This window comes from Pantherophis guttatus, chromosome 5 (assembly GCF_059756535.1).
Source record: "Pantherophis guttatus breed Tessera chromosome 5, ASM5975653v1, whole genome shotgun sequence".
In the NCBI taxonomy this organism is placed as follows: Eukaryota; Metazoa; Chordata; class Lepidosauria; order Squamata; family Colubridae; genus Pantherophis; species Pantherophis guttatus.
In genome coordinates, this window is record NC_142067.1 from 52,264,217 (window position 1) to 52,287,764 (window position 23,548).

The following is a 23,548-nucleotide window of genomic DNA, read 5'->3' on the forward strand; positions in this document are numbered from 1 at the left end:
CCATTTCTGCACTTTGGCTGCCCTGCACCGCATGGCTCAGATGAAGAGACTCTGTATTCCGCTGCCACCTCCCCCCCTCTCCTCCCCAGCTGCTGTAGTTGTTGTCTTTGCCTCCCTCTCCTCCCTACCCAGCCTGGTCTGGAGAATGCAACCTCTTCAACGGCCAAGACCCTGCAAAGACCCTCCCATTCAAATCTCAGCCAGCTGCGTTTGCCACAGGCATCACGAACAATGGCAACGCCACCTTCCCCCAGGCAGACTTGAATAGCAAAGGGGCCTTTGCAAGCAAAAACTCCCTAAGAAGAGTGCATGACGTGCATGGGGACTAAAACCGGAAGCAGCAAATTGCAGGGGTGGAGCTACCGCCAGGGTGATTTCCTCCAAAGTCTCTGCACATGCTCGGAGATTGCGCCGGACGCAAATCTGCTGCACACTGTTCTACATAATTTAGACCAGCGGTTTCCAACCTTGGCAACTTTAAGCCTGGCGGACTTCAACTCCCAGAATTCCCTCCCCAGCCAGCTTTCTGGGAGTTGAAGTCCTCCAGGCTTAAAGTTGCCAAGCTGGAGACCCGTGATTTAGACTACGCTTTTCTGTTTATGCTCAAACAAAAAGAATTAAAACACATATGCCTCAAATAAACATTTTAATGCATCCATGCAAATCAGTGCTAAATAAAGGGACTATGTACCCCACGTGTCTATGGAGCTTCTCAGTCATCCAGGTCATGGTTGTCCCAAAGGTGCTTTTTTCAAGAGGCAACGGGACTTCCTTGTTTTTCTTGGAAGACGTTTCGCTTCTCATCCAAGAAGCTTCTTCAGCTCTGACTTTGATCCTTCCATTCTCCACCAGTCAGTCAGAGCTGAAGAAGCTTCTTGGATGAGAAGCGAAACGTCTTCCAAGAAAAACAAGGAAGTCCCGTTGTCACTTGAAAAAAGCACCTTTGAGATACGTAACCAGAATGAATTCCAAGGCAGGGAATCGGTGGCTTTCCTAAATTCCGCTTCTCATCAGTCTGAGGACGCCACGTCAGGAATCATGGAATGGTAGTCCAAGAAGGCCAGGGGCATCGCACATTTCCCCCGTGGAGTTAGAGCGCTGCTGGGAAAGGCAAGGCAGTCTCCACAAGTCCCACATCAGCACTCGACCGTCTCCCGTTGCTCCTCGGGGCTGTGAACTTCTGGCCAGGCGGAATAGGAAGCAAGTTCCAGAGCTTTTGCGCCGCCTCCGCAGTTCCGCCTCCGCCCTCGTTCGGGAAGCTGAAGGGTGTCGCCGTTAGCCTCCTACGGGAGCTGGAGCAGCCGCGGCCTGACGATATTGGGGTGCAAAGAATGGCGTACGAGCCGCGAGGATCGCTGCTTACCCCTTCAGGAGGCGCGTGAGCAGAGGAAGCGCTGACGGCATGTTACCCCTTGGCGAATGGCTACTGTTCCTCTTCCTCTGGAGGCTGCTGCTTTCCGCGGTTGTCGGAGGTAGTTGTCAGGGGCTGGGAGGTACTTTCCAAGGCGTGTATGAAAATAGCGTTGGCGGGTGGCTGGAGCGGTCCTGGGAGAAGGAATCTGGAGGTTCTTGTGCCTTTTAATTAGGTAGATTGTGTGGTTTTTAAAATCCCAAATAAGGGATGGGCTGAATTTTCCAGTATCTGAATAAGGTTGCTATCTCTTTCCAACACACTCTAATGAGTTCAGGTCTTATCTTAGCAAGTCGATTTCCTCAAGGCAATAAGAAAATAAATAAATAATAAATCACTCACTCGTTCACTATAAAATCAAAGGTCTAGTCAGAGACTTCCCAGTTGTAGGGTAGAGGAAGGCTTGTCTTAAAGGCAAAGGTCGGCTGTTTGGATTGAAAAATGGCGAATTTATGGGCAGCAGAGGGTACTTTTGATAAGCTTTGATAAATTCGGGCTGCTTCTTGGAAAAAGAGATACTGCTCTGTAAAGTTTTTTTTAAATAGGTAGTGATCTAGAGCTGCATCATCAGCCTATTTAGTTATGAATATTGTTATTTAAACAGACATTTATGATGGGATGAGAACTAAGTTAACCTGTAGGATTGCTATGAATGCTAGCAATACAGATATTTGCTTGGCACCTTTTAAATGGTTATATAGACACTTTCAAAATAAATGAGTGATTTTAGTAAGACTACAAAAGCTGACCAATGGATTACAGTTATTAGGTAGGTAAAAATGAGGTGTTAGATATAGAACTGGTTATAACATGTATCATATACCTCTATGAATTATAATTACTTGTCTTGATGCATCATGTTTTAGTGAATGTAGTTGCCAAAATAATCTGCATTGATATTTTGAGAAGAGCTTCCCTCCCTCAGCTCTATGCTGTAAGGCTAAATTTCCCAAAATGAAAAACAAACAAAAGAAATACACAACAGTTTACTTAAAAAGCAATTAAAAATCATGCAAGCAGTAAAAATCACCATGAGCATTATCTAGCACGCACAATCTGTCTAAATAAAGATGTTTAATATTTTTCAATCTGTGTTCCTCAGAACTCCAAAGTTTCATGAGCATTTGGTGAAGGTCTGTGTTAAGAGAGGAGAAACTTCACTTGAATGCTGCCAATATACGGTCACTAGAACTTTACCTCTTTTTCACTGCTTCTGAATACTTTTTCTTTTTCAACCTTGAGTTTTAAAATACTGTATCATCTTAGTTCTCTCAGCAAGATATTTCTAGTAAGTTTATATTTTACAAAGTATTTGTAGGTTGTTAACTTTCCATGGCAATAACTATTTATTTCTAACCATGCCATTCTGACAGTTGGAGAATTTCCTTGGATTTGGATTCAATCCTTCTTCTTTTTTTTTATAAATTGTTTTTATTCAATGTTTACATCCTTAAATCTTAGTTATACTTTTTCAGCTTTCCAATACCAGCATTTTTGGTAATATCCAATTTATCTTTCAGCCAACTATATACATATGCATTTAATTTTTTTTTGTTACATACTTATTCATATAATCAATACATTTTATATACATACCTACTACACATTAAATATAACATCCCATTATAATATCTTCCCTTTTGCTATACACTATCCATTAATTTTAGATTCCTTTTCCAGCCAATCATACCATCTGTTCCATGTCCTCTCTGTCCTTAAGTTCCATCGTTAACTTATCTGATTCTGCACACTCCAGCACCTTTTTTTATAATCATTGTGTTTGTTGGAGTATGTTGTTGTTTCCCGTTTTGGGCAAATGAGATTCTGGCGGCCGTACTTATGTGGAGTTTTAAATTTGAGGAGACAGTTTTGGTAATTACATTTTGGTAATTATCTTTTCATCTGTCCCTGTTAATATTTTATCCATTTCTTGTTGTCCATTTTGAAATCCATATAATTCTAAGACTTTTTAATATTTTGTTTGGATCTGTAAATAAGGCCACCAATCTATTTTAATTCCTTCTTCTAATAATTCTTGTTTAGATCTCAAATTTCCTTGTCCATCTAATAACTCTTTATAGGTTACTATTTTATTTAAATCAATTAAATTGGGTAGACCAAGGCTTCCATCGTCAATATCCATCTTGGAACTTTTGTGTAAAAATTTCTTCTGATCTTCCTCCAGATTTCTAATAATACTTCTCTTACCTGATGTCTTTGGAAATATGTATGGGCTTTGTTCTTTCCCTCCCAAATAAAGGCGTGCCAACCCCTCTGTAAATCGTGCCCTCAATCGTTAGTATTCTTCCATTTTTTAAATTTATCCAATCTTTGAGCCATGATATTATTGCAGCCTGATGGTAAAGTTCCCAACCTGGAAGGCCAAAGCCACCCTTATTTCTGGAATCTTGTAAGAGTTTTAATTTAATTCTGGGCTTTTTCCCCAGCCATATAAACTTACTAATAATTTTATTCAATTTTTAGAAAAAGCTTTTCCCCAATTTTATAGGTACCATTTGAAATAAATATAAAATTTTTGGTAGAATATTCATCTTTATCATAGCAATTCTTCCAATCAATGATATTTTATATTTCGCCCAACTCTCTAAATATTTTTGAATTTGCAGCAGTAGTTTCAAATAATTATCTTCCTTTATTGAAGATATTCTTGCTGTTATCCAAATACCCAAATACTTTACTTTTTTTACAATTTGAATTCCTAATTTCTCCTCTAATTTCTTATTTGGGCCTTTCGTAAGATTTTTGGTGAGTATCTTTGTTTTATTTTTGTTTATTTTTAAGCCCGCGACTATGCCAAATTTCTCTATTTCCTGTAGTAGCACTTCTCCCGTTTCCAAAGGGTCCTCTATTATGAACATATCATCCGCAAAGGCCTGTGTTTTGTATTCCTCTTTTTTAATTTTTAACCCTTTTATTTCCTTATTTCCCCTTATCTGAGTCAATAAAACTTCTAATGAAAGAATGAATAAGAGCGGAGATAATGGGCATTCTTGCCTAACCCCTTTATTTATATTGACTTTCCATTAGGTCTCCATTTATCATAATTCTTGCAGTTTGGTTTGAATAAATTGCCTTAATTATTTCTATAAATTTTTCGCCGAATTTCATCACAATTAATTGAATAGTTAGAAATTGCCAATTCAAGTTGTCGAACACCTTCTGTGCATCCTCCAATATTAATGCCAATTGTCTTTCAGGGTGGGCCTCATAATACTCTAATATATTCATTATAATTCTTGTATTGTTTTTAATTTGTCATTTGGGTAAAAACCCATTTTGATCCGAATGAATAATTTTGTTTAGTATTTTTTTTAGTTTTTCTGCCATTATTGTTGCCAAAATTTTGTAATTGGCATTTAACAGCGAGATTGGCCTATAATTTTGGATGTGTTGATTGTCTGTATTTTCTTTTGGGATTAATGTTATGTATGCCTCTGTCCACGAGTTTGGCATTTTAGCTGTCTCCAGTACTTCATTATATATTTCCAACATAAGTTCTTCTAAAGATTCTTGAAATGTTTTATATAATTCTGCTGGAATTCTATCTGGCCCTGGGGTTTTATTATTTTTTTGGCTTTCTGCTTGCCTCTTTCAACTCTATTAAGGTAATTTTGTCATCCAACATTTCCCTATCTTCCTCTAATACATTTGGCAAATTTCTCTCCCATAAATATTTTATGTTTTCTTCTGCAATATTTTCTTGGCAATATAGTGTTTGAAAGTACTTTTGAATAATGTTTTTTTTTCTCATCAATCTTATAATGCAAATTTCCTTGTTCATCTTGTAAATGTATCAATTTTTTAGCTTTTTCTTTTTTCAGTTTGTGGGCTAACCATCTTCCTGGTTTATATGCTGTTTCAAAGTAATTTTGTTTTGCCAATTTTATATTTTGTATCATTATCTCCTGTTGTAATATATTAATTTTATATTTCATTAAATCTCTTTCCTCTATGATTTTCTCATTCTGGGGTTCTTTCTGTAGGGCTAATTCTAGTTTTTTAAGATTCTCCAATATTGACGCCTGTTGTTCCCTTTTCTTTATTTCTCCTCGCCACATACGCTATAGATATTCCCCTTATATATGCTTTAGCAGTGTCCCATAAGTTCTGTGGAGTCGTATATTTCTATTTTTCTTAAAGAAATAATTTAATTCCCTTTCCATTGTTTGCTTGTACAATTTTTCTTTTATAATTCTTTGATCTAAGGTCCATCTCCTTTTTTCCCCCCACCTTTCCATTTTAATATTAAGGGACTATGATCCGCCCAAGTGCTTGGCATTATATCTATCTCTTCTAATATTTTTCTGGAGTTTAGCCAACCTTTTATATATACAGCGATCCCTCTTTTCTTGTTTTGTGCCAGCACCACATGTAATTCCCCTAATTTGGGACATTTTATAAGATCACTATGCTTTTCTCTAATGTGTACCTCCTGGAGGCAAATGATATCCATCTTTTCTTTTTGTAGTCTTGTTAGTATCTGTTTACGTTTAATGGTGAATTGATGCCGTTTATGTTTAATGACAGCATCTTTATTTCATTTTCCATCTTGTTATTTATCTATTGGTCTTGGTCCTCTCCTTGTTCTGTTCTCAGTCTGTGCTCTACTTCTGGCTCCTTCTCTTACCTGACGCTGTGTTTCCTTCTGGTCTCTTATCTCTTGTTCCATGATTTTTTTCTTCGGATATCGGATCTTCTTGGCTTTTACTTTCTCCTTCCTCTCTACTATTCTGTTCGTCCTTCCCACTTATATAGTGGTCGTAAAATTCCTGTGCCTTTTCCAAGGTGTCAATCCGGAATTTCTTCTCCTGCCATGTTATTAGCATCCCCTCCAGGATGAGCCATCGGAACATCACTCTATATTTTAACAACTGTGTGGAAAGAAAGTGGTAACTTCATCTCTGCTCCCTTATTCTTTTTGGGATCTGTTTTAACACTATGATCTCCTTTCCGTTATACATCAGGGTCTTCTCTTGTTTTGGTATATACTTCATCCTTGTTTTTTTTCCTCACAAATTTAACATGAACTTCTCTCGGAAGTTTATTTCTCCGTGCATAATTCATATGAATCCTGTATGCTTCGTCAATTTCATTTTCCAGCTCCTGTTTACTTTTTTGTAATGGTTCCGCCAGGAGTTCAGCCATTTGTTTGGGGAGTTGTTCTTCTTTACGTTCCACAATATTTTGAAAGCGAAGGTAAAACATTGATTTTTCTATTTCCAAATTTATTATAGCTGTTTCCAATTCCCTATGTTCTGCCACCATTTTACTTGTTGCTATGTCTAATTTTTTTTCCATATGATCAGTTTTAACCTATACCAACTTTATCTTTTGTTTATTTTTGGTTATCATCTCCTGCATTGTATCTATTTTGTCGTCTAGTTTATGTATCTCCCCCTTTACTTCTCATTCTTAATGTCTTCATGATTATTTGTCATAACCGCCTGCATTTTTAACATTGTTTCCTGTATTGCTAGTAGGGTTGACTGCATTTTCTGTAAGTTAATGGTAGAACCAGATTTTTCACCTCTCAACCCAGCTTCCGCAGATCTTAATCCTGAGGGGGAAATTGTACTTGTCATTTTGATATTTTTTAAAAAATGTTTCCACAGTACCATATAATCAACCGTGTTCTTCTATTCCTCTCTTTCAATCACTATCCTTCCTTAATTCCTCTAAATTCTTTCCATACAATTAAGGTTTAATTAAGGTTTAATTAATTAAGGTTTATATTAAGAGACAAGTGGAGATATAACATCTCCACTTGTCTCTTAATATAAACCTTAATTAATTCACTACCAGTTTCTCACAATTAATTAATTAATTAATTAATAATTAACAATTAACTAATGATTAATAAGTAAACAAATAAATAAATAGATAAACAGATAAATAGATATTAATAAGTAATTCTTAACTATACTCCTTTCTTAAGATTCAATTAGTTATCAGTCTTAAATATATTTCTATAATACTACAATGATATATAAATATTATAAAATATTAAAAATTGTAAATGTTATGAAAAAGTAACATAATTATGTTCACTCGTATTCCTGACAACGTCCCAATACTCTCCAATGTTGTCTATTTGTCTTACAATTAAATTAACTATATATCACGATATCTAAGAGTCAACAAAGGTTAATATGGGTTCATATAAGTTATAAATGTTTCAAAAAAATAAATGAGTACCTGATTATAAATACAATGAATATTTCAGCAAGTATATAAACATAAATATATTGTTATGTAAATCTTACTTATTACTCTGTAATCTTTTCCTTAATTAATTTTTTACTAACACCAAAGTTTCTTGTTGACTGGTAGATTTGTAGATTGACATTATATGTCCTTGTCTAAGTTCATAATATCTTCTATTTTACTTCTTCTTTCTCTCTCAGTCCTGCGCCTGAGGTTTTTTTTTCCAGCTCTTCCTCCAAAATGTCTTCTTTACTCTAATCAAAATTGCCTAGTCACCTCTGTCGTCTGTAACACAGTTTCTAATCTGTCACCTCCAACACATCCAGCATGACCAACACTTTCTCTTTTTTTTCCCCAGAAACAGTCCCAAACAATAAATATTTCTTTCTAGTAATGCCCAATCCACTTGTTAGCTACAGCTCACACAGTCACTCTTTTTTCCCTTTTTGACAGCTCATGATCTCTGCTCCCACTGCCGACTTGCCGCTCAATTCCCTCTTGGAGACTCACTTTATTGCTTCTGTCACAAGTCCTTTTATAATCCTTGAGAGTTTTCACTTTCTGTCTCTTTTAAATCTCCTCTCACTGGTTCTTCAAGCCGCTTTCCACTGTTCTCTCCCTGTACCAATCATCGGGCCGTCACGCCTCTGGATCTGCCATTATCAAGCAGATTTCTTCCATGTATATCCAGAGGGCTCCTCCTGCCAAATGGGAGCTCGTACTACTCCTTGTACGAACCCTAATGGGACCCCTCCACGTGGTCAATCTCTCCAAGATCCGACCTGCCGAAAAAGCCTCAAAAACATGAAAAATCAGGTACGAACAAGCGGAGCCCCGCTCGTTCATCCCACTACACCATGACATCACTGCCGAAGTCTCCATCCTTCTTTTGGATCTATCCTTCTATCTATACCTCCCAACGCCCTCTCTCTTCAGTCTCTCTATCTCCAGAATTCAAGTTGGAAAAGGTGTCCGAAGTTACCATTGTGACAGTTCTAACACTAATTGGAACTCAATTAAATTAATTGACTTTAATCTTGGCACCCATGGTAGCTTCTTCTTGTCCCTCCCCCATGCATGCACCTTGAGAGGGGCTGTTCTAGATTTCCACTTCATGAGAGATTAAGGGAGTAATGGATACTTTAACATTGAAGTAAGGATAGTTTTGTTTGTGTTTTACAAAACAGTGGAAATTACCCTGATAGGCTTCAAATAGGTTTGCATTTGTAATTATTGGGAATTTTAAGATGTTTTATGTAAACTGCTTTGAATCACCAGAAATAGTATGGTATAAAAATATGGCAATAAGAGTTCATAGGCTATTGGCACACTGATAATAAGCTTAGTTATTGCTCTCCAGCATACAGTATTATATCTGCATCAGTAATGGGCAACTCACCTCACCATTGAAGTGTTTTGGAGCATGGTGAATTGTGGATATTATGTTTTTATTCTTTTTAGCGTCTCTTGTTTCTTTGCCTTTTTAGGATTTTCTTTCTCCTTACCACCACCACAGAATTTGAAAATTAAGTCATATAATTTTCAGAATGTATTGAGCTGGTCTCCAGTTAAGGGAATCAATGGTCCGGTGTTTTACAGCGTTCAGCGTCGCTTGTAAGTAAACAGTTGTCAAATATCAAATATAAATTTCTATTCTTTATCATATGTTGTCATTCAAATTTCACCACTAAGGAATTCTACTGTCTTTTTATTATATTGCAGAAATTATACCCAAACATGGAAAAAAGTGAACTGCAAAGATATCACAAAACCTGAATGTGATTTTCAGTCTATCAATGATTTTTTTGAAATTATTTTGCGTGTTAGAGCTGAAGAAGGCAACTTAAAATCTGAATGGACTGAAACATCTTCCTTTGTTGCTAAACAAGATAGTATGTTTTATTTGTTACTTGTTGTTTATTGATTAATTAAGCCTTTGACTAAATATGTTTCTTTTAGTCATTTCATATGTGAAAGTGAAAACTGGGCAATAGAACAAAAGATAGGGCCTATACGATAATACCAAGTCTTGATTTTGTCTCAGAGACTGAATACTGTATTTTTTGCAGTATAAGACACACCTTTTTACCCCCAAAAAGAGAGTAAAAATCTGGGTGTGTCTTATAGTCCGAATGTAGCCCCGCCCAGCCTTTTCCCTTTGAGAAGCTGAAAAAAAGCCTCTCAAACAGAGGTTTCAGAGGCTGAAAAAAAAGCAAGGCACAGAGCTCACCACCAACGAATCTGTTGCTAAAGTTCACCTCTGGGAACTGATTGGGGGTATTCTGGGAGGCCAATCCACCCCCAATCAGCTTTTTTTTAATTTTCCTCCCTAAAAACTAAGGTGTGCCTTATACTCAGGTGCGTCTTATAGTCTGAAAAATACAGTAATTTATAGTGGCATCATCAGCTTTTATAAACTAAGATCCAGAGGCATTTTATGAAATTGACTCTTTCATAAAAACTTGTCAATAAGGTTTTTTTAAAAAAGGAATGAGACTTATTTATCATAACAATACACAGCTATTCATAAATGTATGCTATAAGCAGAATTGTAAATTTCATTTCAGCCCAAGAAAAATATTTATGTGCTTCAATGATACACTATCCTCTATGTAAGAAAATTTTAGATGATGTCATAACCATTGCATTATGGAATTTTAAGATTTTCATCATTTGTCAGAAGCACGTATGATGTAGTATTATGTGAATAATTAGCCTATCTTGAATATTCTATACAAATAAAGGCATATGGATTTTTCCCATTATTGCTGCTGCTTCTCTTGTCATCATGTCTTCTATAATATTATTTAGGTTTTGGTTGATCCTTTGTGAAATTTATATCCCACTTTTCCTTCAGAAACTCAGGGAGTCCTGTGTAGCATACACCTCTCTACTTTTCACTTCCACAACAATAACCTTTTGGATGATTTATTCTGAGTCACCCAGCAAGCTTTTATGGTGAAAAATAAACTTAAAATCTAGATCCAGTACTATTAGAAAGTACCAAATTCTTTCATACAAGATATGATCCAGTGTTGCATAGATGTTAATGCAGACTACAGCAGAAAATGCTAAATTCAATTCACAGGGGTCTCCCATTTATGTTGCCTTCAACTCCTAGATGAACTGTGGGGTTTATTCTATGTATTCAAATGACAGTGGCAGAAAATGCTGCAAGCAAGCATTTCTTTTTGAATGCAAATACTCTCAAGCATTAAAATGAACTAACATAGTTCATGCACAAGTTTCTTATGCATATTTGATTAAAATAATGGAGACATGATGTTTGGTTAAAATAATGGTGTTTGTTTATTCATTTTAGCCATTATAGGACCTCCAAGAGAAATAAATGTAACCTCAGAAGCTAATTCAATTCTTATAAGTTTCTTGCCTCCCTTTGAGAAAAGAAGTAATTTCTCTTCATTTGACTATACAATCTATTGGGAGAATTCAGCAGATAAATCAGTAAGTACTTGCCTTTCCTTGACAAGCTGATAATATAAGAATTATTAGGAAACATTTGAATAAATATGTTAATCTCTTATTTATATCATTACCCATACTGTTGCAGGTCAAAACAATTTATAATAACATTCTTAAGATTCAGTAATAAAAACAAATACATTAGATTAGGGGTCCCCAACCCCCAGGCTACAGACTATTAGGAACCAGGCTGCTGGAGATGAGTGGCATGTGAGCAAGCAAAACTGAAACCATCTCCTCCTCCCCTAGTCTGTGGAAAAATTGTGTTCCATAAAACTGGTCCCTGGTGCCAAAAAGGTTGGGGGCCACTGCATAATATAAATCATTGTCATTAAATAATGGAGAAACCATCAAATACTGTATTTATACAGGGTGGACCTGGGTGAAGAAAATCATCAGTGATCACCAAGATATAATCAGGCAAGCAGGGAAAGTATGCTACAGATCCTGTCAGTCAAAGAATTCTGACTGGCAGGATCTAGAAAGAGAGCCTTCTTTGCTGTTGCCCCCATATTATGGAATATACTTCCCCCAGAAATGAGGTGGCCTCCATGACTCAATAGCCTTGTGGGGGATGGGGACAAAGGACAGTGCAGTCATGGGGCTGGTTGGTGTCATGAGAACTCTCCTTCTGCCTCCATCAACCAATTTAAATAAATTTAAATTGCCTTCTTGGAAATTTTCTTGTCTTTTTGGAATTTTATATTTTTATAACTTTTAAAATTTTAATTAAATTTTATCAGTTTAATTTTATATATTGTTTTATATGCCAATATTATGCTGAACACCTATACTGCCTACAGTTCCTCTTTGAGGGAGAAGGGCAATCTAGAAATAAGAAAAAATAAATAGGTAGGAGATAGATAGATAGATAGATAGATAGATAGATAGATAGATAGATAGATAGATAGATAGATAGATGAGAGAGAGACGGGAGAGGGAGAGGGAGAGAGAGAGAGAGAGCGAGAGAGAGAATACAATACAGAATGCCTTACAGATATTAAGGAAGAAATAAAGAAAGGCCTGCCCATGACTACCCTCACAACCTTTGATTACATAGATTAAAAAGATGTATTTTAAATGCATAAAAAGTATTAAAATTATTCTAATGGGATTTGTTTGGATATTTTAAAAATAATAATAGAAAATGAGATTAGCTGGTCCATGGAAAATAAATCTAGCTTCATAGATGGGGTAAATTTTTAGAAGAACTAATCCTTTTCCAAAACAGTAGACTTAAACATACTGAATATATGATTGATTCACCATTAGGAGAGAAAAAAGAGTCTCAGAGTCACTGGAATTTGATCAGTGTACACATTTGTTATTTTTAATGTTTTAATGTTTAACTGGTTGACTTTTATAGTTTTAAATTGATTTTATATATCTTTTAATTTTTCATTAATGCCTACTACTGGTAGCATTGGTTGGAAGATGGGTGGCTATATAAATGCTTTAGATAAATTTAATAAATGAAGGTGATGATGATAAGAATTAGGAGGAGGCAGAGGCTGGGAGGTTTTACTTATTTATTCAATTTCTGTGGCTACTTACCTATATATGACTGACCACTTGATTTTTCATATAATTGGTCTCACATCTTTCATAATCTATAAACAGCCTAGATGTTACTAAAGCTTTTCCAACTATCTACAGAATTTCTTCTTATCTAGGTGGGATGATCACACTAGGTTGTATAACAAGATTTTTTAAAACTTAAAATTATTTAGAGATCAGCTTTCATTCCTTGATAGAGGCCCACAAACCTCTGAAGTTTTGTCCAAAGGAAAATCTACCTCAAATTCAATACATCCACGTTGCTTTTATAATATAAAAAGTTTGTCCCTGCAACTGTTTTAGAACTTTTTTCTTACTTATCTGGACTATTAACCAAATCCAACCTTTCTTATTTTTCTGAGATTGGATGTGGTTGACAAGGTGCTACTACCTGCTGTGACCTTTTATAGAAAGCCATAGCAAATGTGGCATGGAAAGTGGAGAAAATAGAAGTTATGTTACAAAAGGCATAGATGGGATAGCAGCCCTTCGAGCACCTTTGATTTTGGGGATAACAAACATATTATAAATCCTTAGGCTATTTATGATCAACTATATGCTAAGCAGTGATACTGGGCTTCCTTTATCCAAATTGCTTAGAATTTAAAAGTAGTTATTTTAGATATTCTGGAATATAAGTTTTCAGCAGTCACAAAAAATGTTGGAGATAGTTCCACAAAAATCCTTGATTTGGGGGTGGGTAATCTTTTCAATCTGGGAGCCCCATACTATCTTTTTGTTCTGCCTGAGGGCTTCAGGAGGCATTGTACCTTTATTAGGAAAATTAAAGCCAAATTTTTCAGATCTATCTTTTAAATGGGCAAAGGAGTACCTCAAATCTTGCAAAACAAAGTCAGTGCTCCTTAAATTCACCCCTCCCCCATTCCAATTAAAAATATTGGATATAATTGTGATTCTACCACATAACAAAAATGTTGGCTGTATCTACTGAGAGCTACCTGAAGGCCAAGAATAGGATTCTGGGGGATCCATGTGGGCTAGGGATTGCCTATCCCTAGATTGAATCCAAAGTATTGCAGATAAACACCTACAATGAACCTACCATGAATTAAAACAGCTGTACTTCTAAATTAATATGAAAGGACTGTAATTTGAATAACAGGAGCTATATAATAATGTTTTAACTGGCTTTTTAAATTATTCTACAGCTAATCATGAATACTGTACACAGATTTAAGAATCTAAAGGAAAGCACCACATATTGCTTTAGGATACAAGCAAGACTGTATAACCGCGAAGGAGAAAAAAGTGGTATTTATTGTGCAATGACTACAATTACTGGTATGTATTACTATTTAATTGATGTATAATTATGTAGATATTTTTTGTTTAAATCATCTCTCCTGCCATGGAAACATGACTGATGCCAAATTCTCCTCATCAACCAGATCTTGGAAATACAAACCAGTCTAATATGATAATAGGTTAGAGATTTATTATAATTGGCCTGCCATTCAAAAACAGTGGCCAGGATCAGTATTGGTAGAAGTAACATAACCTGGCCTTAAGACAAGATTAGGAGTGGAAGTGACCAGTGAGGATTGGCCTCAAATATCCATTCTTCCTTCTTGAGTACACATGTCCCATATCTCATCACATCTTCTCTGCCTCTTTGTTGAGGTTTCTTTGCATCTCAGCCTTTAAATAATATCAGAGATCCTTCTCTGGGTCAGCCCTACTCCTATGAAATAGCATCTCTGTAGAGGTGAGGATAGTCCTTATTTCTGCTGTTTTATAAAGTGATCAAGACCAGATTCTTCTGCAGGATGGGTGAATATTGTGTCGGTCCTGAAGAGGAAGTACCTGATTTTTCCTGTATCAACAGGAGTATGGCTGTATATTGGTTATGATTATGATTTCACTGTTATAGCACTTGTGGTTTGATTATCCAGATTAAAATTGTGCTGGAAAGTTGTACTGTAACAAAGCGTGTAAGCCACTCAAGGTCTTTTTTTTTTACTGAAACATAAACCTTAATACAAATTAACTGAAGATGCTAGTTGAGATTATAGCAGTAATGAACAATTCATTACAGCTTTCTAGATGAAGTACACTTAAATTCAAGTGGAAAATTGATGTTGGTATCTCAGATGGTCCATATAGTACTGTATTGTCTTGTCCTTTAGTCCTTTTCCTTCTTCTCTTCAGTTTCTTGGGGTTTAAATTTTTGTTCTTGAATTCTGTAGAAATCAAGTCTTTGCCATGAATCATCGGATTAAGATGAAAAGTTACGATTTCTTAAAACACAATGTACTGCATTTTGACAGTATCCCTCTATATAATGTTCATGTTTGTAGATTATTTCACTGGGATTGTTCCTAAACCTAACTAAAAAAAGGAAAAGTAATGAGGCATGTTTCACTGTATGAGAAGGAATTACTTCTCCTATTTCTCAAATATCTGTCTGTCTGTCTGTCTGTCTCTATCTATCTATCATCTATTATCTATTGATCTACCCATCTATCTATATTCGCCATGGCACCCCAGGGATTTCTTTCTATTTAATAATCTAACCTCCAACCAACAGTACCTATAACTCAACACTGTTCAGGAACCCACATTCAATTTGTTCTAATAGCTTTTTATGGCCCTATGTCCTGCATATTTTTCACCAGCTATATTGGCACTTCACTTCCTGCACAGAAACTTCATTAGTAGACAAGATAGTATAGTACCATTTTTCTGAACTTTCATTGTAGTGTATTACTATATTGTAATCCAACAAACTGATAACTTGTTTCATGTATGTTTCTGCCATTTTGTAGCAAATGTGTCTTTCAATGTGTTAATAATATATCAATGTCTCTTTCTTTTTCAGAGGGAACAAGAATGCTCTATTACATATTGATACTTATATCTGTGTTTGCAATAGTAGCTTTGGTATTTTCCCTGTTAATGATTTTTCGGAAGTATCAAAATATAATTAAGTCCTTTTGGCAACCTCCTCTAACAATACCATCACACTATGCAGAGGTATGTATTTCTGCTGACTTGCAATAATGTCTGATTGTAGTAAACTATATCTGGAATTCAATTACATTTACATCCTTTATTCCGTAGCAAACTCAGACATAGCTGGACTTGAGACATGTTAACATATGATGGTGGGACCTTTTCTTCTAATTTAACATTGCAGCTTCTTTTAGCCAGAACCATGCAGTCTTTGCACCCTGACCCCTACACATTATGTTTGCTGTGATTGTGATCTGAAGGTAATGGTGCAGGTTGAAAACAAAGGAAGTACACCATTAATTGAACATTATCATTAAACCTTGATTTTCAATCATGGATTAAACAGAAATCGTGATTGGTTATAAATATGTCAGTGAGGCTGGATCATTTAGGGCAGTGGTTCTCAACCTTCCTAATGCCGCGATCCTTTAATACAGTTCCTCATGTTGTGGTGACCCCCAACCAGGGGTGGGTTCTAAATTTTTTTACTACCGGTTCTGTGGGTGTGGCTTATTTTGTGGGCGTGGCTTGGAGGTCATGTGACTGGGTGGGCGTGGCTAGCTGGTCATGTGACCAGGTGGCCATGGCTATGTTTTTATGGACTACTCAGAGGGCTGAAAAAAGTGATTTCTGACAGGTCCTCGCACTTTTGACTGGTCCTCACACTTATGACCATCCTCACATTTATGCCCGTGCAGCATTCTTAACAACCATGTCACTCATTTCACAACTGCTTCTTTTCACCATGGTGATAAGATAGGGCAAAAAACATAAAATGTGAGGATAGTCGTAAATTCGAGATCTGATCAAAAGTGTCAAAAATAACTTTTTCAGCCCTCTGAGTAGTCCATATGCACAAAAGGACTACCCAGAGGGCAAGTGATTTCTGACAGGTCCTCGCACTTTTGACCGGTCTTCGCACTTATGACTGGTCATCATTTATGCCCATTGTAGCATTCTTAACAACCATGTCACTCATTTCACAACTGCTTCTCTTCACCATGGTGACAAGATAGAGCAAAAACGTAAAATGTGAGGACAGTCCTAAGTTCGAGGACTGGTCAAAAGTGTGAGGACCAGTCAAAAATAACTTTTTCAGCCCTCTGAGTAGTCCATATGCATAAAAGGATACAGCAATAGAGAGGGATGAAGGAAGGGAAGGGAAATTAGAGTAGGAGTGAGGGTAAGAGAGGGAGGAAGAGAGGAGGAGAAGGAGAAAGGAAGAGGAAGTAGGGAGGAGAAGGAGAGGGGGAGGAAGAGAAAGTAAGAAGGAAAGAAAAGAGAGAGGTGGTAGGTTTGAGGAGAAAGATTGCTGTACAATAAAAAAGATGAAAGGGAAGAAAGCCAACCCCAAACAAATATAAAGATATTAAGATAAAGAATGAATTGTTAAACTTTAAAGAATAAAAGAGAACAAATATGAATAAATAGCAATAATTAGAAACACACATACAAACATACAATGTATTTTCTTTTGTAGGAAGTTAGCACCCACCCCTTTCCTGGAAGAGTGAAATATTTTAGGAAATATGAAAAAGGCAGAATATTATATTTCCCTGGAATAAGCATGTTTGGAAGCAGCTCCCATCTTCCTGCCCCCACCCTTTGTCAATGGGCCGTTAAGGCCTGGGCCAGTCTATTCTACATAACAAAGATCTACCTCCTTCAGGCAGAGCCATAGTAGGAATTGCCAAAGATCCAATAAAGATAGGATTAGCCCTCTACCCATCTAGCAACAGAAACTCACCACATGTGACCTGGGAAGCACATGTGACCATCAGCCAGCAAAGCTAGCTAAGACCCCCCACCCCCTGGGAGTCTGACAACCAATCAGGATACTCTTTCGGGGCCCCAAGAAATGCAGAGCCAGAGAGAGCATAAAAACCAGAGGATTTACTGTATCTGCCCCTTTTCTGTTCAGGAACTCAAGCCATGTGATCCTGTCCACCATTAAACAATCTTTCCAAGCAGTCTCCATGTTTCCAGTGTCTTTTTCCCCACTTGGAGCAGAACCCAGAAGGATATTTCTTCCAACACAGTGTTTAGTCATTTCAATTAAATTTACAATTTCTATATTTCCTTTTTGCCATATTTATTCCTCATCTATTTTTGTAAAAAACCAATATTACCCTTCATCCTCATCTCTAATCTTAATCAAATTCAATTTTTCCCTTCTATTCTATATTATACCCCTTCCCATTGTCATCTATTTTTATATCCATTCTCACATTGGTTAATTATGTAATATTACAGTTGTTTAAAATAAATTCCACATTGTAATATAAATCAGTTATATAACCACCTTTTTTGTATATTAATCAATATGAACATGAATATTCCAATTATTTCCATGCAATCCAATTTCTTACAAATCAATTAATTATATTTACCAATAATAATAAACCAAATAATTTCCCCCATATATTCCTCCAAACCACAACTTAACCATTTCTGCTTTCAACACAATATACAATTAATAGTATCTCAATTATTACAATTCCCTAGTTAAATAGAGCTTTTTTTTCTTTTGTGTTTTAAAATCTTGAACTCTCCTCTTTTGCCCTAAATTTCCCATTGTTTGCACCTACCTTTTTTGGTGAGGAAAAAGAAAAGAAATCTGCCTGCCTAATTCCCAAGTTGCAGCAACAGTAAAGCAGGCTTTTACTTTCAGTTTCATTTTTCAGCATAGATAGGGGGGAAAAAATCTGCACTCTTTGCAAGCAAGCAGCAGAGCCCTGAGCAAAACAGCTGAGAGCAAATCAGCTGAGAGTCGGGAGCCGATCTAAGGAAGGGCTAATTAGCCTATGCTGAAGCTCCGCGGGCCAATAAAATTACAAAAAAACACCGAACCATTTGTTAAATTGCTGGCTCCCCCGCCCCTCGCCCACCACTATTTATTGGCAATAAATAGTGGTGCGGAGGGGCGGGGCAAGCCAGCAATTTAACAAGCAGTTTGGCTGCACCACTGGCTATAGGGCGGCCCTTTGAAGCCCCGCGGCAAGAATTTAAACAGTTTTTTTTCCTCTAGCCGTCAGCTGGGACTCAGGAGGCAGCAATAGATTGGGAGTGGGCGGGGTAAGCAAACGGCCGGCGATCCAACAGAGCAGAGAGTGAGGGTGAGTGAAGGCGGGGGGGGGGCGAGAGAGGGCTTTGGCGACCCCTGTGAAATGGCCGTTCCACCCCCAAAGGGGTCGCGACCCCCAGGTTGAGAACCACTGATTTAGGGGGAATCTGCATTCCAAAGGCAGGGGGTTACTTTGTCAAAATTGCTGTGATTAAGTTTGTTTCATGTAAATGTTGTATCAGGTTTTGTCCACTTGAAACAATTAATTTAATGAGGACGTTGGGACTTTTGCATATAACTGTTGATTAATTCTAGATTTTCTTTATTTGACTAATTCTTGATTTTTTTTGTGGAAACAGTTAGATGGAAATTGCTTAATATTGAGTCAGCTAGTATTTTTCAGTAAATGGGAACTAATCAAATGTAAAGCGTACAGTAATTGCAATCTGGATTTACTCCTGAATTTTTTTCCCTGGTATATTATTTATTTATTTTGCAAGTCCTTTTATGCCTCAAGTGTCATTATAGTGCTTTCATTGTAAATTACTGTACAGTGTATTTGGTTAAAGTTTATTTTATTTATCAAGATCAATCCTATATTTCATTTATAGACAAACATAAGAGAACTGAGAATCTAAAAATTAGATTCCAGCAGTGAAGTATAAGGACTACGAATGAGCATACCAAGAACATTTTTTTAAAAAAAATAGAACTTATTCTTATATAATCTATATATAATGCCATAAGAATTGTAAGTAAATATTGATATAAAAATAGTACAAACCATATTGAAGTAGAACAGACATATGAATTAATAAAAGTGAATGTATTTATTTAAATATCATTTTTAAAAACACAAAAGGCAATTCCAAAACAAAGATTAAGGTTGCATAGATTAGGTTTACAAACAAACAAACAAACAAACAAAAAGACTTGTTAGGATCTTAGATCCAGCACTCAGAATGAGTAGAACTGACCTTTTTTATGCATTAGGATTAAGGGCAAAGTGTTAAGTATACCAGAAGCTTGTGATCTCCATGCACCCCTTAAAAACATAACATTAAGGCCTAGTTAGTTGGGGGACTGCTTGCTCCCATAACGTCTGTCCAGCTGATTAGATCTTGCACAGAAGGTACACTCTCAGTTCCTTCAGTTAGACAATGCCATCTCTCAGAATCCTGGAAATGCACCTTCTCTGTAAGCTCTCCAACAAGATCCACCACTACCACAAGAGCTAGATGGCTCCCACTCAGCGATTGTTTAGAAAAGCCATGAAGGGTAATGTTCTATACCCAATAATTTGGCGAGAGAGAGTGAAATCCTTCATTGTGCTTGCCATTCTTTTTTCTTTTGTTGTGAGCAGCAGAATTGTTAAGAGTCAGGCAGCATACAAGTTTAATGGATTATTATTAAAAAAAACCTCCACCCCAAAACTTTTACAAGGCTTAATATGGTTATTTCTCTTCTTATATCCTTGTCTAGACTACCAAATGTGAAAAGAGGGTCCTTGACTGCATCTTACTTCGGCAGCTTTCTTCTTTTAATTTTAACAGCTATATTAATTTGGGGATTTTATTCTTGCTAAAATATTTCAAATGTTAAGACTAGAAAAGAAATAAAACTGAGTCTGATCCATTTCTTGAATGTCATCCTTGACATGACATACAAAGCCACTTAGCTTTTGCACCCAGAGTTGTTGCAGATCCCTGTTATAAATCAACGTTTAATATGCTTGCAGCCTTCTGGTATATTCCAGCATGGTTAAAATTAGAGACTAATAACAATCTGAATTACCAGGAGCATAAATCATTTTTCTTCACTCCTATTACTCTAGGCATAGTAGTGCCTGATTACTTGCCCTCATCTTTCTTTTCTTCTTGCAAATAGGCCCCATTTCTGTGAGCAAAAATATTACTTTAAAGTTTGGCACATCTGAGATATGATAACATTTGTTTAAAAATCCAATTTATTGCAACTGAACTTTCTAAATATAAAATTGGACACACAATCAAGATCCCATTTCAGTTATAAATCTGTATGAACATTTATATGAAATGAATGAAACCCCTTAATTCAATAGAATTTTCCTCAATAAAATGTTATGAATTGCTTTTCTGTTGACTATTTTGCATTTCAATATTATCATAGCAAATATGAGTATATATTTTATTGGTTCCTAACAGTTCTAATGCTTTTTTCAGGATCTTAATGACCCCCAAATGATTACAATTGAAGAATTTCAGAACTCTGCAGGAGAAGACCCTTGGGACATTATTTCAGTTACCTCCAAAGCAGAAGATGATAAGATTCTGATAAATTTTCCCAGTGAACATAGTTGACAGATGAAAAATATTTTACATCACTTACATCTTATTCATTACCATCAAGTTATTTTAGTTGCTTGTTTAAGATCACCGAATTTCTAAGGAAGTTCCACTCATCCATCTGCATAGCGCTGTGAATTAAAAAACTGATTTTCATAGAGAAGCTTATTCATTTAGAAGAAAGTCCTAGTATTTCAATAGCTTTAGTCTTTATGTTTAGAATTTCAGTGTGAATGTTAGGAGAACACAAATCCTATTGCCTCATACATATATATTTTTCTAATGATTAGAGTTTTGTCCTATCCTACAACATGGATAGTTTACACCAACATTAATTACCTCGTTAAAACTTTTTGTAGTAGACTAAGATGAGAAAAGTTGATTTGACATGAAATTTAGCTAGTGAAATCATTCAAAATTTCAGTGCTGTTAAATATCAGAGATACATAACAACACTTTTGACCTGGTTTTAATTTACAGGCTTGATGTTTACATTATTAAACTTGTTAATTTGAAGCAATCTTAAGAATGTAAAATTGAATACTGTCAACTACAGCTGGTGAATGGAATAATGTGTTTCGAATAAGTTTGTGTTCTTCTTGAACAGGATGGAATCAGAAGAACTTCCCTGCATGATGGACTGAAGGTCCTACTAGTTATGTCTGGTGGATCAGTTACAGCCTGTTTATTAATTGGGATCTTTCTTCCAACATTCATAGGACAGCAACAACTTAAATTATTGTAATTTTCTGTGACTTGTGTGACTATTTCACTTCCTACCAACTTTTAACAGACCAGACTATGGTCCAGTTGTATTTTTTGTTTTAAAAAAAATCAATTGGACTGGCAGCATTTGAAGATGTTATTCCATGCTCTTCTTGCTAAGCTTATTTAAACAGTACTGTATATAGAATTCTAGGCAATTGCATAAACATTGAGATTACTCAGAATTGCAGCAGGGTGAGTTCCTATATTTCTCTTTTCCAGAATCACTACAGATTGTCCCTTCCTTGGATTTCCTTCCTTTATCATGGCAAGATTTGAAGTGTTCAACCTTGTACGGCACCCATTTAATTACCAATTTAAATAATCATTTCATAGTTTTCATGATACTTGCATGTGATTTCAGAGGAAATGTTGAGTTCTTAGACATTTTTATACTGTTTTTGCATTGAATTTCTGATGTATATTATATTTGTACTGTATATAACATATTTTCTATCAGAGAAGCAACTTACTTTGTATAAACCCTAGAAAATACTGGGAAGAAGGAACTGACTACAGCTAGTTCTTGACTTATGACCATTCAATTCAATTCAACCTTTATTGTCAAAGCACAACATGTGTACAATGAGATTGACCTGAGCCCCAAATTTTTGTTGCTAAATGAAATTTTACCCCATTTTACGACCTTTTATGCCACAGTTGTTAAGTGCATCACTGCGATTTTTAGTAACATGGTTAAGTTAATATGGCTTCCCCATTGACTTTGCTTGTCAGAAGGTCACTAAGAAATCACATAACTCTGGCAAAATCACATAACTCTGGCACACTGCAATCACCCTGGCACATTGACAACTATACAAGTCAGTTGTTAAGCATCCAATTTTTGATCATGTGACTGGATACTGCAATGGTTTGTGTGAAAAATGGTCATAAGTCACTTTTTTCAGTGCCGTTATAACTTTGAACTGTCACTAAGTGAACTGTTGTAAGTCAAGGACTATGTGAATATGCTGCTATTTGATTTCAGTGAGAATTCAATTTTAATTGGGCACCCAGCCTATGATTAATGGTACTTTATGTTGTTTAAGGATTAAAATTGCTTAAAATTCTTGATAACATTGTAAAGAATTTGTTCTTGTTTTCCTCCTGGTAATGTATGTATATAATGTATATGTTTTTATTGGAAGAAACATAAAATCAAATGCAGAACCTGTATTAAAACCATGGCTGATTAATGGGTATTACAGATTTCTCACTTTATCTTTTAAGTTCTAAAACTGAATATTCCAAATGTATCTGATGTCCAGTCTCCTAAAATTAGGGAGCTCTGTATTAAGCCAAAACTGAACTCTTAAAATACTTGTGTTAAGCATCACACAAAATGTAGTACTAATGTTGAACTCAGCCAATGATTGGCATCTCATTGGTGGAAAATGCTAATATGCAAGAAAGCAGTTAAGTTAAAAAAAATTATGTGCCAAAATATGAGTAAATAAAAGTCTCTTTTTGAATGTAACAGACTTATGGCTGGAATTAAGACTGGTATGCTGTACAATTTTTGAAAATATTTGCATTTAGCACTTAGACTTATATACCACTTCATAGTTTTTTACAGCCCACTCTAAGTGGTTTACAGCAGGGGTGTCAAACTTGTGGGACGGGTGCGTCACACGCTGGCCACGCCCACCTCCATTTTAGCGAAGGGGGGAAAAGTGATACATTACATGATGTGTTGTCACTAGTTTGATGCCCATGGTTTACAGAGTCAGCATATTGCCCCCAGCA

At 36.0% G+C, this 23,548-nt stretch overlaps 1 protein-coding gene across 1 annotated transcript; it reads left to right on the plus strand.

Moving 5' to 3' along the window:
- Nucleotides 1-928: 928 nt before the first annotated feature.
- Nucleotides 929-22,998, plus strand: IFNGR2 (interferon gamma receptor 2). The gene is made up of 7 exons (XM_034435212.3): nucleotides 929-1,472; nucleotides 9,124-9,250; nucleotides 9,359-9,528; nucleotides 10,959-11,101; nucleotides 13,846-13,978; nucleotides 15,516-15,670; nucleotides 20,915-22,998. Exons 1-7 carry the CDS (start codon nucleotides 1,403-1,405, stop codon nucleotides 21,050-21,052), a joined length of 936 nt encoding a protein of 311 aa, XP_034291103.1. The 5' UTR covers nucleotides 929-1,402; the 3' UTR covers nucleotides 21,053-22,998.
- Nucleotides 22,999-23,548: the final 550 nt, after the last annotated feature.

Excerpts from the sequence above, each read along its gene's own strand:
- IFNGR2 (XM_034435212.3), top strand. The coding sequence starts at position 1,403 with ATGTTACCCCTTGGCGAATGGCTACTGTTCCTCTTCCTCTGGAGGCTG. Across the intron at positions 1,473-9,123 it reads GCTTTCCGCGGTTGTCGGAG|GATTTTCTTTCTCCTTACCA; the intron begins GTAGTTGTCAGG and ends TTGCCTTTTTAG. Across the intron at positions 9,251-9,358 it reads TACAGCGTTCAGCGTCGCTT|AAATTATACCCAAACATGGA; the intron begins GTAAGTAAACAG and ends ATTATATTGCAG.